General features: G+C 42.6%; 1 protein-coding gene across 3 annotated transcripts in view; it reads right to left on the reverse strand.

The window, feature by feature from the left end:
• Positions 1-18,735, reverse strand: part of SLC6A11 (solute carrier family 6 member 11) — an 86,749-nt gene that overhangs the window by 38,895 nt on the left and 29,119 nt on the right. For all 3 annotated transcript variants that reach the window (XM_008636039.2, XM_017737358.1, XM_017737357.1), the window contains exon 7: positions 5,543-5,677. In XM_008636039.2, the coding sequence (XP_008634261.1) occupies positions 5,543-5,677 (135 nt within the window). The remainder of the gene's footprint in view (positions 1-5,542; positions 5,678-18,735) is intronic.

Consider the following 18,735-nt stretch of genomic DNA (forward strand, 5'->3'; position numbering starts at 1 on the left):
GAAGGGTTTACTGACTTATTTGTTAAAATTCTGGTAAAATTCAGGATTTTTGACCTGTCTCTGAACCATTTTTTCATGTACTATCCTTAAAAACTCACCAGCCTGCATTGAACATATCCTAGGGAGCAGTTTCTCATTACACTGCAAGTTTCTCACTTAGGGAATCATGGAGTCATTAATGTTGGGAAAGACCTCTAAGATTGCTACCTGTCACATTTCAAAAAAATAAAAGCACACCAAAATTCCCCAGCAACCAGAGATCATTTCATTGCCCACATCTGAAAAGTCCGAAGTTTCTATTGTAAGGATCACTAGGCTTAGATGCAGGACAGGTCTAAAATCCACTGCTCAGCAACCCGAATTTTCTGAGCATGAAAGCACCCAAAGAGGAAATCACCATTTCTTTTACAACCTTTTTTTTTAAGGAAAGCAGAGCCCCAACATTTATGTTTGAATGCAGCAGTTTGCTCCACTTCCAGAGGCAGAGAAGAGGATTTTCCTCTGCCTTGGAAAAAGGCTTCACTGGCCTCGAGGTGGCGACAGGATTGTGGATTCCAAGGCTGAAAATCCTAAAACTGAATCAATCTGCATTATTTCTTCTTCCTAAAGCAACTCAGCATCCCTAAACTTTGGGAATAAAATGGTGAGGGAAGAGAAATTCTCAAAAGCTTTTGCAGTTTGGGTTTTCAGATCACGATTTAAGGAAATATCACCTCCACACCAGGCCAGTATTCCCAAATGCCTCTCAAAATATATATATTGTAATTAGATTAATTAGAAAGCAATTGGTTGCAGTTTTCATGAGTAGCATCTTTTTTTAAATTATATTGTTATGTATATGCTGAAACAGAGTAAAATCATGTTAAGGAAGGAAAAACCACCACAATAAACTCGTGCTAATACAAAAATTAAGGAGTAAGCCATGAAAAATCGCAATTTTCAGGGGAAAAAAATGATGTGCATTTATTTGAGAGTGATTTTCTACCAGAAAAAAAAGGTGTTTTCTCCAAAAGAGATGTACTAAAATGCTCTTTTTCTCTACAACCACACGTGAAAAGAGCCCAAATGCCATGCAGGAAAAAGCATTTTTTGATCCAGAGGGCAATGTGAGGAAGAGGGGGATCTTTGTAGTATAAAGTCTCTCCAGAGTAAGTGGGTTTTCAGGTTAAGCTGATGCTCTTTGCTGTGCACTCATGCTTTGGTGCTTATTTCCAAGAAGGAAGATCCAGTGGGCTTCAAGCCAGTCAACCAAACCTCAGTGCTGAGGGAATTTATGGGAAAGGTCCTCTGGAAGCCCTTTCCCAGTTGTCACCTGCACATCCCAGCTGCCTAAAAGAGAATTCTCATGGCTGAGCTACCAAAGAATTGCAGAAATCAGAAATCTTATTGCAGTTTGAACGTTTTCCCACTGCAAATAAAAGAGCTGAGGAATCTAAAATCAATTTAGCCGTGATGGCTCCGATTTTCCTGGGCCTGATTAATTTGGCATCATTCCTCATGCTCAACATTCACGTGAGAGTTTATCAGAGATAAGGTACAACCTGTATTCTTTCCACATGGAAATGGAAATTTGTCCAAGATTTTGGGAAGCAGCAGCTGTTTGGAGGAGTGTGCAGTTCTGTTTGTGTTGATAGATGCTCTAGCGCATATGTTCATCAAAACAATTCATATTTTTATAATTTAAAAAAACCAGCAAGTTGGCCAATTTTTAGCATGCAAACATCCAATAAACAAGAGAGTGTTATTCTTATTTTCCTCCCCATTTTAACAATCCACTGTTACAGCAGGGGTTACACTGATGTGTGAGTTTTGCCATGTCATATCCATAATGTTACTTCCTGACCCACCAAACTGCCACATCTGCCACTCCCTCATCCACTTCACCTCTTCCAGGCACAAATGTTTGCAAAATCCCCTTCCAGAGCACCAAATGTTTTCCCCAGAAAGACTCAGTGAGCACCACACACAAGTACAATCACATACTGAGTGCCTTAAATCTGTCGAGGGACAACCAGAACCATATTGTGAGTCAGGCTTGCACACAAACCCCATAACAATCCCATTAACTTGCTGAAGCACTGCTTCTGTGTGAGTTATTTAAGCTATAAACAGCACCTGTATCTCCCAGATTAGGGCAGAGGGATGTATTTCAAGCCAATTTGAGCATGAAGATTATAGAGACCTTTTTGTTGATGAAGCAAAACACTTCTGAGTCTTAAATAGAGCTCCAGACTGTTCCAGCTTCCACTGCTGCTGCACAAAGTGATTGGTATGAGCTCTGCACACACTCAGGACAGAAGATGGCATTTTAAGAGTGAGAGGATTGGGGCTGCTGGAAAGATAAAATATAAAAATTAAATGGAGAGCACAGCCCTGGGAGGCTGAGAGGAGCTGCAGAGATGAATAGCTGCTCACAAAGCTCAAACCCACCGTGGAATGCAAATTGCACAAAGACAAAAGAGTCGAGGACTTCAAACTAAAGTGAGCCTTGAAGAGAAACTTCATTTGTTTAATCCCAGTAAACAGAGCTGGCTGTGGGGTTCAAACACCTCTCTCCTAAAGCAGACCCAGCACCCTCCCTGAAATATTATTGAAACAGGCCCGCAACTGAAGGGGAAAGCAAGTTCTGCTGGTACACATGATTTATGCTTTGGCACTGCAGAGTAAATCAAAAGAAACAAGAGTGAAGGTGGGAACTGGAAGCACGAATCTCCAGGTAGTTTCAGCTGTGTTCCTTGGCAGAAAGCTCTAGAACCAATTGACAAGAGTTTTGTGAAGTCGGAGGGGAGGGTGGGTTTATCCAAATATTTGTGGGTTTGAACATTAAATTCTACGTTTCTATAAAATGGAGAATGTCTATGCATCCATCTTATCACCATTAAAAGTTGTACTAAAGCTGAACCAAAGGCTATTTTTAAAATAAAAACTAGTTGTGCCAAATTCTGGTTTTAAGTCTGAAGAACTAAGCTTCCTCTATTTCTTGAAAAGTGACTAGAGATTGCACCCATTACTCTGGAAGCTTTCTTCAAGTTTTGAATTCATTATTCTCAACGACATAGCTCAGTTTTGCTGGAATGGCATTTTTCAACACAAAAATAATTCTTAAAAGCAATTTAGCATTCATACCCCGGTTCAATCACCTGCGTTGGTGTTCACCATCTCTGGTATGGCACATTTTATTCCATCTGCTTTCTACTAAAAGGTGTTTAAAATACAACTGAAGAACAACAGCTCAGCCGTGAAAGTCTCCCTGAACCTGAGAAGGAACTGGCTCCTCAAAGCAGCCACTGAGCATTCCCAAAAGGCATTCCAGCCTCACATGTGTGGGACAGACAGACACACCCCACGTGTCCCCAGCGCTTTGTGCTTCCCAGGCTGCTCCCACCAACGCCGTGGGCTTTGCAAATTGTCATGGCAACGACATATTTCTTTACAAGTGGCAACAGGATAGTAAATAGGCATGTAAACCCTCCTGGGAGCTGGCAATAATGTGCCTTAAGCTGGCAATAATGTCCCTTAAGCTGGCGTGCCCTCCTTCAGTGACAAACACAAGCAAGGGTGTCAGTGGCACGTGGAAAATCCAAACGCAGGGCAAAATCCTGTTAGCAGCCTCTAGAAAAGCCCTGGACAAGGGAAGGAACCAGCACTGAAGCAGCAGGACTGAGCCCTGCTCATACGAGGAGCTCAGTTCTCCCACGAGGAAAGGCTGGGAGAGTTGGGATTGTTCGGCCTGGCCAAGAGAAGCTTTGGGGTGACCACTGTGGCCTTGCAGTGCCTGAAGGGGCCAGCAGGAAAGATGGAGAGAGACTTTTTACAAGGGATGGAGTGACAGGACAAGGGGGAAAGGCTTCACACTGACAGAGGGCAGGGTTAGATGGGATGTTAGTGAGCAATTGTTCCCTGTGAGGGTGGGCAGGCCCTGGCACAGGGTGCCCAGAGCAGCTGTGGCTGCCCCTGGATCCCTGGCAGTGTCCAAGGCCAGGCTGGACGTGCCTTGGAGCAGCCTGGGATAGCAGAAGGTGTCCCTGCCCATGGCAGGGGTGGCACTGGATGGGCTGTAGGGTCCTTTCCAACCCCAACCATTCCATGACTCCCCACAGTCGCTGCAGGTGGAGCAGAGCCCAACGTGTGGCACAAGATCAGGGCACCCTGAGCACTGCTGGGGAAGGCAGGGGGCACCTGTAGCTGCCAGCCCCACACCCTGGGGTGAAACTCCAGTTCAAACTGGGCAGAACAAACCAGTGCCACCCCTGGGCTCAGATAAACACACCACAGACAATTCCTTGTCCCGGCTAAAAGTGTTTGGGCACCCAGGGCTCAGCTGGAACCAGGATGGATCCACTGCGCACTGAGCCTGTTGTAAGGTGCAAACAAATGTCTGGGAGTGTGCCAGAGAATCCTGTCTTTCCCTCTGTTCCAGGGCTAATTTCAGGGTGACCTGAGGCCACCTCTGAGCAAGGTGCAGCTGGAATTCCACAGCCAGCACTGACACCACTTCCACAGCCCTTTCCCTTCACCCATCCATGCTGACACACAACACCACAAACACTGCCAAGTCCAAAAGACACAACGTGGTCAAATTTTCATCTAAAATTTTTATCTAAAATTTTCAATCTTTTAAATGAATCTCTTTCTTTCTGTTTTCTTTTCCGTGTATAAATACTACTTGTTTAAAGCAAACACCACAGATGTTTCTGATGCCTCAAGGCAATTACCTGAAGGAGCCCCTCTATTGTCTTTTGTGACACAATACATGTTTAAAGTAAGCAGAGATTTTAAAAAATTACGCTGACATATCTTCAGTAAGCAGATTAAGAAAAATCATTTTGACAAATATTCCCAAATTCCCTTCTGTCTCCTTCTCAGGATCCATTTAATAATGTAATAGCCTCAGGAGAAACACTGTGTAATGTCTTTTACAGTGCCAAAGCAGATCAGTAACATGCTGTCTGCAACCTGTCAGGTGCTACAGAGATTGTGTCATTTTCCCCCTTCAATATCACACAAATGATGTCCAATAACTGTTTTAAGGCACTCATCTGTCACTGGGAAAGAACCAAACAACTTAATCCATTATTTCCGTGTTCTACTCTACTCTGGAAACAACAAAACAGGCAGAGATCCTGGTTTGAGCACTTTGTTCCTCTTTGGTTGCATACTCTGCTATGAAGACAGCAATCCCCTGAATGAACAATTTCTCTGTTAATTCTGACTGAGATTTAGATCTGGAATGACCAAAGAACCATAAAACGGCTAAATCCCAGTGAAATTTCTTCCCATTAAACTGCTGGCAACGCTCTTGTCCCTCAGTGGCAGAAGCACCAACTGCAACTGCTTCTGAAAATCCTCATTTATCAACCAAAGTACTCTCCAATTAAAAAAATAACCTGTTCCAACACGCTTTACAGCCCTATCCCCAAGTCCAGAACTCCAGCGAGGAACAACTCCCCAGCAGTCACCTGTATTCAGACTTCAAAACCAAGAAGCTCTTGCAGTTTTTCTCAGTCAGAGAGGCAAATAAAGGCACGGCCCATGGTCCTACCTGTGGGTCAGAGAGCCGGGAGATGTCGGGATAAAGGTAGAATTTGATCCCCTCGGAAGCGCCGGGTAACGTCACCCCTCGGATCAGGAGGATCATCAGCATGATGTAGGGGAATGTGGCTGTTACATACACGACCTGCAGGAGGAAATACACATTAGAAAAGGATTTTCTTCCAGCTGCAGCAAAACCACCTCATTTTCACATCCACTGGAGGAAAAGTGCTTTGGATACCTTTGTGCAGGGTTTTTGTCCTGCAGCCGTATTCCCTTGTAAACTCTTCAGGTTTTGTGGGAGGGGTCAGCACTTTTTATAGAGATTGGGACTGTAAGTAATATATATATATATATAAAGTATATATAAGACTGTAAGTCCTCTGTAAATATAATATTTCCAAACACTGGTACTCATGATAACAAGTCATTAATTCTATATATTATACCAGCACGTGCAATGGATTCTCAGTCACCCCATAATTACTAAACTGGTTTCTCTTCAGACTGCTCTGCCTGCATGTCTGTGCTTCAGAAATAAACATTTCATCAAGCCCAAAGGTTAAATTCTGTCCGTATCTCCTTGGGATTTGATAGAGAACCCTTATCATACAAAGCACCTTCAGGCAAAATTTCTGAGGCGCTGAACCCCAGCAATTTGTGTTTTCACATATGTGGCCACACTTATTTGTTTTTTTCAGAGATCAGTTTGTTCTCTGCATGAGGAGCAACAGGAAACCTGCAAGAAATCACGTTTTCCAAGGGAAAAATGGAGGAGAATTGGTCCTGTTTTACAATCCCACATCTGAGAGCAGCACAGGGCTATTCAAACTCAGAGAATGATTAAATGATAAATTCCATGGCACTAGAAATATTTTATTTATGTCATAACCACCTGAAATTTAACTCTCTATAATTCCCTGTGGCTGTTTCCACCTGTGCAGAGTAGGTTTAACCATCCAAATGTGAGGTGTTATTCTTACATCTCCCTTGCACCAGCCAAAATTAATTAAGCTGCAAGAATGGAAAAAAATCATTTGGTGAAAAATACACCCTCAAAAAAGACGCATTTTAAACTCAGGAGTCCAATATCTGTTTCCTATATAAATGAAAGGGATACATCAAAGAATGGTCCTATGAAAGGATTCTCAAACATATTCTTGTAATTAATGAACTGAAATTTGATTTTCAGACTGAGTATGTAACCCCAACCATTAAATGATGTCATGTGCCTCATCAGGTACACTCAAAAATGGAGGAACTTGAATTTCCCAGGAAATGGAGACCATCATTCTAATCCTCTAGGTCCCAAATGCCCGAACTGATGAATTCATAGGTCAATACAATGCAAAATGGGAAGATTTATCCCAGTGCTTACATTTGTTGACTGTTGGTGGGAATGCAAACTGCTATGACTGGCTGAGTTCAAATAGTTCAAACTTTGAGTTCAAACCTTGTCTCTCCATGTTTAGGTTTCAAATAAAAAAGGATCAGCAGCTACAGAGAACTAAAAAAGAAACACACGGGATGGACACGGTCCTGCTCTGAGCCTTAAATGAGGTGGAGAGGATGGAGTAGCCAGCTAATGGTTTTTACTTATTTGGCTCTTTGCCAGCTATTTTTTCCCCTTGTTTTAAATCAATAGCTGCATTTAACAGAGGGTAGTAGTCAGCAGACACATCCGTGTGATGGCACTGAAGGGCTTGCACCTGAATATCTGTAATGTTTCCTTGCATTTCCTTCCTTCTCTGCCCTGCTGTGCAGCACATCCACTGCTTCCTGCACATCCCACCGCTGCCTTGGAATGCCCCACTGAGCAAACGCCGCAATCTGGCAGAGGCAGATTCCTTCCCAGGTTGTGTTGGGAGGACTTCCTCTCTCAGCTCCATCAAGGAAGAGCCAAAACCATTCATCTCTGCAGCCAAGAGAGGCCAGGTAAAGGGATCTGTGCAATCCCACAGCAGCAAGGACTGGAACCACAACCTCCAATAAATTTTTCGGCCATCAGGCCGCTCTGCCTCACGAGGACTCTCCCTGCTCTCTGGTTGCCATGCAGGGATATAAACAGAGCACCATTGGCTCAGGATTTCTGGCAATAAACACCCATGCAGATATCCAGAACCACAAGGAAAGGGACACCAAGGAAGCAGGAGTGGGAAAAATGGGAAGATCCCTCCTTCCCAAGCCCACTGACACTGCTGATAATTGATCTGTGTCAGTGCTCACACAGCTCCTGGGGCTGCAAAGCTCCAACTGCAACAGGTGAGTGCACTGTGTTGGAAGAGAGACATTAACTCCCGTTTTCTCCCCCTTCCCAAGAGCTCCTGAGGTGAGGCAGGATGGGGAATTTAGGAATCAGTGCCATTATTAGCATCACCCTCACATCTGTCTGGCATTAAAAGTTTCCTGAATTGTTTTCTTTTCTTTCAACGCATCGAACCTCTCAGAATATCAATGTGAACACAACTGTTTCTAATTACACTGCATCCTGTTTTAATTGACTTTAATTGCTTGGTATGTTCATTTGCATCCCAATGCTCAAAATGCTTTTTTTAAACCCTTGTCAGAGCCATGCCAATGTTTAAGCAGTTGGAAACAAAATAAAAATTTCTGGCAGGCGATCTTTTCCACCAAGTTCTCCTCTTACAATGTGGTTGAAAGGAAAATTTACAACGATATTTAGGCATACAAGTAGGTGGAAATGCACCCAACAACTCTGAACTGTACTCAGGTGCTTAACTGAAAGTACATTGGAACCAAAGATCCTGAGAATGGATACTTTATTGACTGCCACGAGCTTTAATTATCAAAGAATAGGCATTAAGTTGAGCACCAAGTACTGGAAATTTAAATACCAAAACGTTCAAGGGGCTTAGATGTCAGTCAATGTTAATAAATACACATCTAGGTACCTATGAAATTATTTCATAAGTGAGGCACCATAAAGATTTTGAGAACTGAACTAGATTTCAGTTTCATCTTTTCATACCTAATTACTTTAACAACACAAATGTGTGCCTGTGTTCCAATTTGTCCCCTGGGACTGCTGAATTTCTTGTCCTAACTGAAAAGGTGGTTTTCTGAACGCTCCAGCCAGATCATGCTGCAGGGGGAGGGAGATATGGCTTGTGAGGATAAGAAATTCAGGATAACCCTGTTGAGAAAAAGGAGGAAGATTTCCATGCAGTGAACGGAGCCCCAAACCCATGGAAATCTCAAAGCCCCAAACCAGATTTCTCTCTTCTACAGGACACACCAGCCCGAGCTTCACACATTTCCTCACAGCAGCATGGAGCAGAGAACTTCCCTCCTTTGCGTGGCTCTGGCTAAGAAAACAGAACCAGGATTCCTGAACAAAATATGACTTGGAGGCCAGGAAGTTGCTGGAATTCTCCCCTGCAAGCTGCAATGTTCAAGCTCGTTTGCACTATAATGAACCAACTGCGTTTTATAAATGGCATCAAATTTCTCTGGCTGCTTCAGGAAATTACTGGCTTGTTAATCCCTGTCCCCTAAAATCCTCTGTTGCTCTATTGGCCTGTAAACGTGAGGAATATCAATGCAGGAATTGCCAGAGATTTGCCAGAACTCACTATTAAAGTGTTTGTGGGAAATCAGACCTGCCCCTGTGCCCTGCTCATCCTTATTTTTCACTGAGTGTTTTCAGCCTAGTTCATTTAACTTTACTTATTAATTTATTTATTCATTTATTTATTTGAAACCATGACCATGGAGAACTAGAATGAAACCTCCAACTATGCCCACACTGCACTACATTCCTGTGTGGAGAAACGGCTCAGGAACCAAAATTCCACTGAGTGACGTGAGAAAGAAAGAAGTAATTTTTATCCAGGAGGACATATTAGCACAATTATAGAAATATAATTATCATACCACTGCCTGGCAGCTCTGGTCTGAGTAGACACACCCAGGAACCACCAATTTGGGCAGGATCGCCATCAAAATTATTTTAATTGTCCCACATGCCATAGTCAACCCAGACTTGGCCTCACTAATGTTTGCCAGTTTCACAAATTCTGATTTCCTAGATGGTACCAGCAGATGATAGACTCTGCAAAAGGTCTTCGTTTCCAGCTGCCGTGGTGCAGTGTGAAATATTCCATGCAGCATTGTTTGGAAAGAAAGGCTTTTGCTCATCTGACTCTACACCATCCACAGAGCTACAGGTGACAACTGAAAGGAGAGATTTTCTACATTAATTGGATTTACGAGAAAAACGGTGCCAAATGGTATAAAGGAATGATTCACAAGGATTCTAACAGCATGTCAAAAGGGGGGAAAATGTTCGAGGTCTACCTACAATTTAAAGCTAAAATTTCATATGCTGAAAAAGAAACTAAAGCAAAAACCCAACAGCAGATAAGTGGAATTGTGTAATTGGGATCAGGGGAGGGGTTAGAATCAGCAAAACAGCTGATATTTCAGTTTTCTCTCAGTGTTTTATGGATTTATTCAGTATCACCTTCTGTTTGTCATCTTTGTTTATCCACAGAGGGAATCATGCTCCAGAATAATTCCAGTAAACCATCCTCAACCAGATTGCCTGTAAACTGCAGAATTCCTTCCAAATGACCACTGGATCATGTGTGAGTGCAGACAGCTTCACTCCGAGCAGAAAGGAATTCAAACCCCAACAGCTAAGAAAATTTAATGAGATTGGAGGGCTGAGAAATAAGTATCAAAGAGGAAAAATTCACTGGGAATGAAAATTCAATGAGATGAGCCAGAAAAGAGAGGCCAAGAGAGGACACTCGGGGAAGGGATGGGGGAACCTGAGTGATCACAGGAAGCAAAAGATTCCACATGAAATAATAACTGCAGAAAGGAATAAACACTTCCAGCACCACATCACACTGAGGTCATTGCCTGGGACACGGAAAAATCGCTACCTGGCAGAGCTGTGCAAGTCCCAGTTTTTTTCCACGTGGTGGTGAAGGCAATAAATAAATAAATGAAAGCCTGAGTCACTCTGGAACGGTTTCCTTCCCAATGAAATGAAAACTTCACTCCCGAATTCATTAGTCAATTAAAAAAACCCCAAAACATTCTGTTTCATTTTGGTTTGGCTTTCTTTCTACTGAATGGGTGGAAGGGAGATCTGTCTTGAATGAAAAATGCTTTAACAAGCCAAAGTCGTTATTTAGAAGCCTTAACCCCATGTTAAAAACGGGTGAAAAAACTATTTTCCTTTTTTTTTTTTTTTTGCAGCAAAAAAAAATCGCTTTTTACATTGGGTCTGACTTTATACACTTTTCAGCACTTCCCAAATTCCATTTCAGATATTCTCTGTTCCAAAAACTGCCTGCCTGTAGCCAAAAGGGCCAAAAGAAAAAGAAAGTTTTCTGTTAGAAACCGAGGAATGAGCTAAAATTGGAAAACAATGAGAAAGCACCAGGGGCAGACAATACCCACACACAGCAGCAGCTCATTTTCCCAGCTGAACTGAGTGAACAATTCACTTCCATGATGAGCTGCTTCTCCCCATAAATACTCCTTAAGCAGCATCAACTTTTATAAATATGTGTTATTTCCCAGCTAATTCCAACAGCTGGGTTTGTTTCCAGATTGCCCAGGAGCAGTAAAATCAAGATCTGTCTTCTTTCTGCTAAAATTGCTCTTCAGGCTTGGTGGTTCTTTGGATCAGCTGTATAGACCTCCTATTTAATAAAAAAAAATATCGGTGTACTGTCTAGAGCTAATGCAAAGATAGATTTCCTTTTATTCGAGTAAAAATTCTCTAATTAGCAGATCCTGCCCCAAAACATTCATTTGTAAGACTACCAAGAGCAGAATATGCAGACATATCCAGAAATCCCAGTCATGGAGACCAGAACACACAAAAGTGCTCATCTAAAATGTAGAACCAGTGAATTTTATCCCATTATTGCAATCATTTATGGGAGCACTTGCATTTAAACACTATACTAAATAAAATTAAAAAGAAATAAATAACAATGGCAAATAAATTTATGAATAATAAATTATTTTAAAAAATAAATAACGGCAAATGCAGATAACCAGATTAATTCTTAGTACATGCACAGCTTAATAATGACCTAATCAGTGAAAAATAATGTGCCAACAGCTTCCAAAAAGGGGGAGTGGTCAAAAATAATCAGGCTGGATCCTGAAATAATGTCTTTAAGTCACAGTTCCTTATATTTCAAGGATTCCTTACGGCCTGAATAGGCCTTGGTCAAGTTCACAGTATCAAATTCACAGTAAAATATACACAGTGCACAAATCAGTGCAGAGTAGTTTTTGGTGACTGCTCTGAAGTGGTTTTAAATGTTCACAAGTGAATCTGCACTAAACAAGGATCAACCTGAGCTAAAAACTAAGAGACTGCTGGAAATGTGTCATTAATGTTATTACATTTTTGCTGTCATTAAATGCCAAAAAGGAAAGTATTTATCTATTTCATAGATAAATATCTACAGCAAATACAACTCAGGAGCTCAGTGCCTCCTCCCAGTGCTTCCTCCATCTCCAAAATTATATTTTCCACACTCAACATTAATCCTCCACTCACCAACTGTTCCTAGAGGAGTTATGTTGATGAAAAAAGTGAAGGCTGCACCGATCCTCAACACCAACACGAGAATGTGCTCTCCATTTGTTAGAAAATGTGTTCCTCACGTTGTTTATTTGCTCTTACCACACTGCTTATGCAAAAATCCCAACAGTTGTAAACACGACGTCCCCAAAATAACTCTGGGAGGCAGGGGAAGGTCTGTGGTGGAATTTCTCAAAAGCAGAAAGTTGCAGGAAACCTTTAGGAAAACGAGCACTACAATTTGGCAAGCAGACACAGCTCTCCCTGTGTAATACAAAAGCAGATTTCCAGTGCTAAAATCACAGTGTTACTGTCCCTGGTACCTGGAATGTGTTTGTTGGAGGTTTCTCCTTTAAAAGCAGAGGATGTTTTGGGGTTGGTGGGGTTTTTACTCAGAAAAGACCATTGATTGAAGTTTATTATTTTATCTCCACCACAAACAGTGGTGATAAAGCAGTGAAATAATGGCATCCTATAACTAAAATGTGATTTTTTGTTTGACTTTCAAGTGCACAAAGACAAAGAGCTGCCCTCTGGTTGTGGGCAGGGAGAGGAGGACTGACAGGGAGGAAGCAAATTTCAGCATCTTGGCTGAGCTCATCACTGCAAGCGAAGTGTTTATGTAGAACTCCCATCAAGGAGGGAATTTGCAGAGCCACAAATATCTCAGAATTAAAGACTGCTATTTAATCAAGTAAAAGTCAACTTTAAAAATCAATCAGGAAGAATTTTAAATATAAATTAAGCCTAATTAATCAACTGAGGGTTGGGGGTTTTTTCCATTTGTAAAGGTCTTTAAAATGTTCAAGCTTTTATAAAATAAAGCTCTTCCTTTCCAGAACCTTCCAGGATTTTCAGACCTCTCAGTGCTATCTAGTTTACCTTCAGAGACAAACCACATACAGTGAGTTACATATACCCCAAGAAGTTTGCATTTTGCTCAAAAAAATGCTTAATACGGGATGACTATTCCTCATGACAACCCCATTTCTGTGAAAATAATTTACAGTGGGCCAGAATTATCCCGCAGGAGCACCTGAATTTCCAGTTGTGTAACTGGTTCTACACGGGCAGAAATGAGGATTCAATAAGGCGCTATGTGATTGGAATTTTTAGTTATTCTAGACAGATCTGCCAGCTCTCACTCCTTAGGTCCTGACCCACCTTAAAGCAGAGAGAGATGCAAAGGTCAGAACAGGGCAGGAGGTGACTTCTCCTGTCACTCCAAAACGTGTAAGATCTTAAATGCTCATTGGAATGGACCCCGAATCTTTGGCCAACTCATTCTCCTGATGCAGGGTTTGTTTGCCCTCTGACTCTTCCTGGAGAACACAGAACTGGGTTTCCTGGAGGGGTGCTGTCCTCATGGAATTATCAGATTCCCTGAAATGATTAGTTTCACTGAATCAACGTTTTCCAGGAAAACAGGGATTTACCAAAACATTCCTTATTATCTGTGGCTTAGATTCCTTTCTTCTCCTGCTTGATTTTCCTCACTTGCATTTAAAAAAACCCACAAACAAACAAAAACAACACAAAAACACACTCCCAAGTGAACACCAGCACTGAGGCAAAAAATGCTGCTGGATGAAGTCTGGGAAGTGGAAACAATGCTATGACCAGAAGGGTTATAGGGGAGGTTTTCCAGCCAGAGCTCCTCCTTCAGGTGCCCTCAAAAGGTAAAATGTGCCAGTCAGAAAAGGTCAATATATCAACCAAAGTCTCCAATCACCTTGCAGGCCTTGACTGACCAGGAGGTAAGGAGAGAATTAGGAACTGCAGCCTTTGAGAAGTCACCAAACAAATGCATAGTATTTTAAATAATTGCAAATATTAAAAATGTAAAACATGGATTCAATGGGAATAAGAATTTTCCCTAGAATTTTGCACCAAAACTAATTATATGTGAGACTTTCTTTGAAAATGGTTCTATCAATCCTCCAAGCACTCCAGCAGGTTTGTTACCAGCCACCTCTAAATCTTTCAGTCACTTCTGCAGTTCTCTGGGCACCACAGCATTATTTAATCTTGTGCAGTAAATCATGGGGGGGAAAGTGGTTTGTAAACTGGCAGGCGAAGATATCCCATAGCTCACCCACACCTCTTCTTTCTTTTGATGGTTTTTGCAATTCTGAAACTGAGGGAAACAGGTCAGACCTCACCAGGGGCTGCAGCTTCCTCAGGATGGGCAGAGGAGGAGCAGCTGAGGGGCAGTTCTGATCTCTGCTCTCTGTGAGCCAGGACAGCACCCAGGGAACGGCTGGAGCTGTGCCAGGGCAGGTTTGGGTTGGAGATCAGGGAAAGGCTCTTCCCCCAGAGGGTGCTGGGCACTGCCCAGGCTCCCCCGGGAATGGGCACGGCCCCGAGGCTGCCAGAGCTCCAGGAGTGTTTGGACAACACTGCCAGGGTGTTGGTGGGGTGTCTGTGCAGGGCCAGGGATGGGACTGGGTGATCCTGTGAGTCCCTTCTAGCTCAGGATACTCCATGATTCCATGAATTGTCTTGTCCTTTCCAACCCAAACCATTCTGTGGTTCTATTGGGAAGTTCAGGACTTTTGTAGGAGAATAAAGAGCTCACCATTTACATGGGAAAAGGCGTGTGTTTGTGTGCCCCAAGATGACAGCCCAGTTCCTATCAGCCACCGAGGAACACGAGCTCTTATCACCATGGTGACAGCTGAGAGATGGATTCACCATGAAGCATTTGCAATCCTACTTGGGCATTAAGTATAATAACAAAAAGTATAATAAATAGCCTCACCACCCAAACTAGCAAGCATCCTTATCATCCCGACCCTAATTCTTCACATTTCCCTTCCCTGTGGCTACTCCAGCCCTTCTAATGCAGTTAGTCACACCTTGATCGAGCCTTTATTGCTCTGTACCTTCCCCACTAAGCAGCCTCTAAATGTAGCTCCTAAATCACCTCAAGGATGACTTGTAGGACACCAATGTGACACTGCTGCAATTAATTTGTTGGTTTGAGCAGATTTTCAGTGTGAGAAGAAAAGGTGACGTGATGCATAGCAAAAATGAGAGGGATCACAAGATGAAAACCTTAGGCTGGAAGATGGGGTGACTTGGGAGTGTGTGACTGCCACAGATTTATTCTTCTCTCTTAGGGAGATGCTTTGATCTCTCAGCTCTCCCTTCATCCCTTCAGCTCAGCAGAGATCCCTGAGTGCTGCTCTGTGGATGCAAAGGGTCTCTCCCTGGGGAGCAGAGACCTCTCCCTGTGCTCATGCCACACTTGGCACACTGAGATTCCAGCCTCAGAAGGGCACTCCCAGGAACAAGGGACACACAAACCAAACCACTAAAAAAACCTCACTGACCTCAGCCGTGGTAGTTCTCCCTCATAGCAACAAACAGATTTTATACCCCCAGGAAAGAGCCCAGAATTTTTTATTACAGCTAATTAAGAGCAGAGTCTCACACTTTCTACAACACGACTATCTACTAATTGTCTAAAGTGTCTACTTTCTATGACACAATCAAGCTTCAGAGGATGTTTTGAGTTTCTTCCTTTCTTTTCTGAAGCACACAAGTTTTTTTCAGCAGCAGCAGTGAATAGCAGGTGCACGGCAGCCAAGTCACTCCTGGGGATGTGTTTTAGTTACCAGCCCAACACCAGCAACTGCCTGAAGCTGCATTTGTTGCTCATGTGGCAATTTATTTCATTAGGCTTTGCCATTCTTGGGAGTGAGTTTGGATCTGAGCCACGGGAGCTGACACTGGGGTGGGATACAGAATTCAAGTTTGTAAATCTCACAAGAACAGCCTTGTAAACAAAACTTGTACTACAAAGACATCTTCACATTGTAGATAAAGCCAGAAATCTGGACTTTGCTGGCTGCAGAAAGCAGAGACTGCCTTCCCACTGGCAGGAATTTCATTTAATATAACTTTGGCATATGGTGCTGTGGGGATAGATACCTAAAACTGCTTCCAAACTGCAAGTAATGAGCCAGTCTTGAAGCTGGATAGATTAGCAGGAGCTGAGGACAAACTACCTGTGTGAGAATTCTGCTTCATGGGAAGAAATAGGAAATTGGAGCAGCATTAGGAAAGTCAGAGCTATGAACATTTGTGTATCTGAACTGAGGGACCAAGGAGATGCCCTGTGTGTTCCTGCAGAGGAAAAGGTGCAAATAATATTCCAAATCAAGGATCGAGAAAAGCGATATTCACTGCAATTTCTGTGCAGAAATTCTGTGCACACATAGAGACCAGGACATGGCAACCACATGGGAAACGCAGCTTTGGGAAACCCTCAGGTATAAATCCCAGCCAGCAGCAGTGCCATGCACCTGAAGGAATAACATTTTAGCCCTGACATGTGCATCAACAATGATAATAAACAGGACAGCTTGTATTTTGGCTCCTGTTGGATGCTCTGCTGCAGGGCATCATTCACTGGTTACAGGGTTACCTGCTGAGCAAGGGCAGGTTCTGTGAGAGGAGAAATGAACCATGGAGAGATCATCTGGGAATAAACCACTGGGACTATCACATTTCTGAAGTCTCTTTGTTGGCTCAGTGTATTTTTGATAAAGGGCTAAAAGTTCCTGCTAACCTCAATGGAAAAAAATAACCTTTATTTGTTACTTTTATTTGTTACCTTTAGCCAGTCAGTGCATCGTTCCTGCAGAGATTCCTGTGTTAATCTGTGCCTTTGGGTTTTCCCTTTAATTTTGCAGCAATTTTCCCTGCATTGCCCCAGCACATATCTCAGCTGGCCTTCCACTCTCCACTGCTGCCCACCCCAGGTGATTTCTGTGCCCACAACCTCTCACACCTGCATGTGCCCCGAATGAACTTTCAGTGCACTGAAACACTTTTCACTCTCTTCAGCTGCGGATCGGAGCATAGATCCACTCTAAATATTCATATAAAAGTGGATTTTCCCCCTAAGGTGCAGCTGGGAAGGACTGAAACCATGAAGAAACGATTTTGATGGAATTTGATACTATTTGATACTTTCCCCAGCTGTCAAACAGAAGGTCGGGAAAACCACAAAAATCTATTTTTTTAACAAACCCGAGGTGTCCTTAAATGCTCAGAGCACAGGAGAGTGGAAAAAAAAACGTGTTGAAACCTCACACAGAGGAGGCGGAGAGCAGGAACTCTGCATGCATCTCATGAATGTTCTACTTTCCCCCTTTGAATACAGAGATCAGCCTTGGCCAGAGCGTTAAAGCCTCGCCATGAAGGGCCATTCTTTGCTGTTACTTCAGGCTAAAACAAAAGACACTTCAGGAGATACAATCGTTGCTGCCCAGTTCCTTTTCCTGGGCTCCTACAATGGGCCCTGGTTCTTTTTTTTTTTTTCTTTTTTTTTTCCTTCCACCCATCTTTTTTTTTTTTTTTTTTTTGTTTCTGTCCTTTTACTCCTTCTTTCTGCCTCATTGAATCCATTAAAGCCTTTATATGGCCTGCTATTGAGAAATAAATTTTCTTCAAGACCAGTGGCTGGGTCTTAACTGCTGGCGAGCAAGGTTTAACTCCTGAGGGGAGAGAGCTGGCAAAATGATGGGGAAAAGGTATGAAAAGCCCATCTCTGAGTCTGGGCTCTTCAAGCACCTTGGATACCTTGCAGTGTCTTGCTGCTCAAGGGAAAAGAGCAACCTAATCCCAGAAATTTCCCCACTTCTCTCGTGCATTGACACACTGAGTCCTTTTTCTGCTTGTATTTTCCAGCAGATCAATATATTCTCTTATTTTAGGCCCACGTGGCAGTGATTTTTGCACAACTGGAAGCTAGAAGGTCTCAAGAGAGGCCTCTGACCTCAAGAGAGGCACTGAGAGAGGTGCAAAACTAACACAAAATTACCCACAGTCAGAAATATAAGCACTGTTCAGGCTTGCCCATAGTGTGGTAGATTATTTCAAAGCCACTAAAGCCAAATTCAAGCAGGAACACTGAAATTCACCTCACAACCAGGACAAAAAAAAACCTTGGAAAGAAAGGAGGAAACCTTCAAAGAGCAAAGTTCTGAGAGTGACATAAATCATTCACAAAATATAAAGAAATATGAGCTGGAAATGTAGGGGGGGGTGCAAAAATAATTTGCTGTGTCTGAATAAGGAACTTTTCTGGGGATGTACAGCGAAACATCCACAAACCATCCCTTGCTCCCCTGTAAATGCAGGTGGAAGAGGGAGCAGAGCTATAAAAACACATTTAAGGGGGGAATTTGTGGAATTCAGTAGGGACAGGTGACACCCCACTCAGCCAGCCAGAGCCTGAGAGCTCCCATTTTGCATTTTAAATGGTTCAAAAAAATTCTGGGGATTTTCCTCAAGAGAAAAATGAAAAATAAATTATAACCAAACGTTAACTCCAGTTGCAGCCTTTTTGTTTTATTTTAGTAGTGCATAGTGTAGAGTTTAATTTGTCGGAATAAACTCCCAACAGCTCAGGTGTCTATTTTATATTAAACTATTCAGTCTTATCAGAACTGCAGCCTGGGACAAGCAGCTCTCAGAAGCACCAAAAAGTAAAAAGAACCAGGGCTCTCTACCTTTAGTTACACCTGGTTGAAACATGGGTGTGAATTAAGTATGTTTTAGTACATTTCCTTGGCCATCTCATTTATTCACATTAAATAGTCCAGTTTTCTGTG

The sequence above is a fragment of the Corvus brachyrhynchos genome, unplaced genomic scaffold, assembly GCF_000691975.1.
Source record: "Corvus brachyrhynchos isolate BGI_N302 unplaced genomic scaffold, ASM69197v1 scaffold266, whole genome shotgun sequence".
In the NCBI taxonomy this organism is placed as follows: domain Eukaryota; kingdom Metazoa; phylum Chordata; class Aves; order Passeriformes; family Corvidae; genus Corvus; species Corvus brachyrhynchos.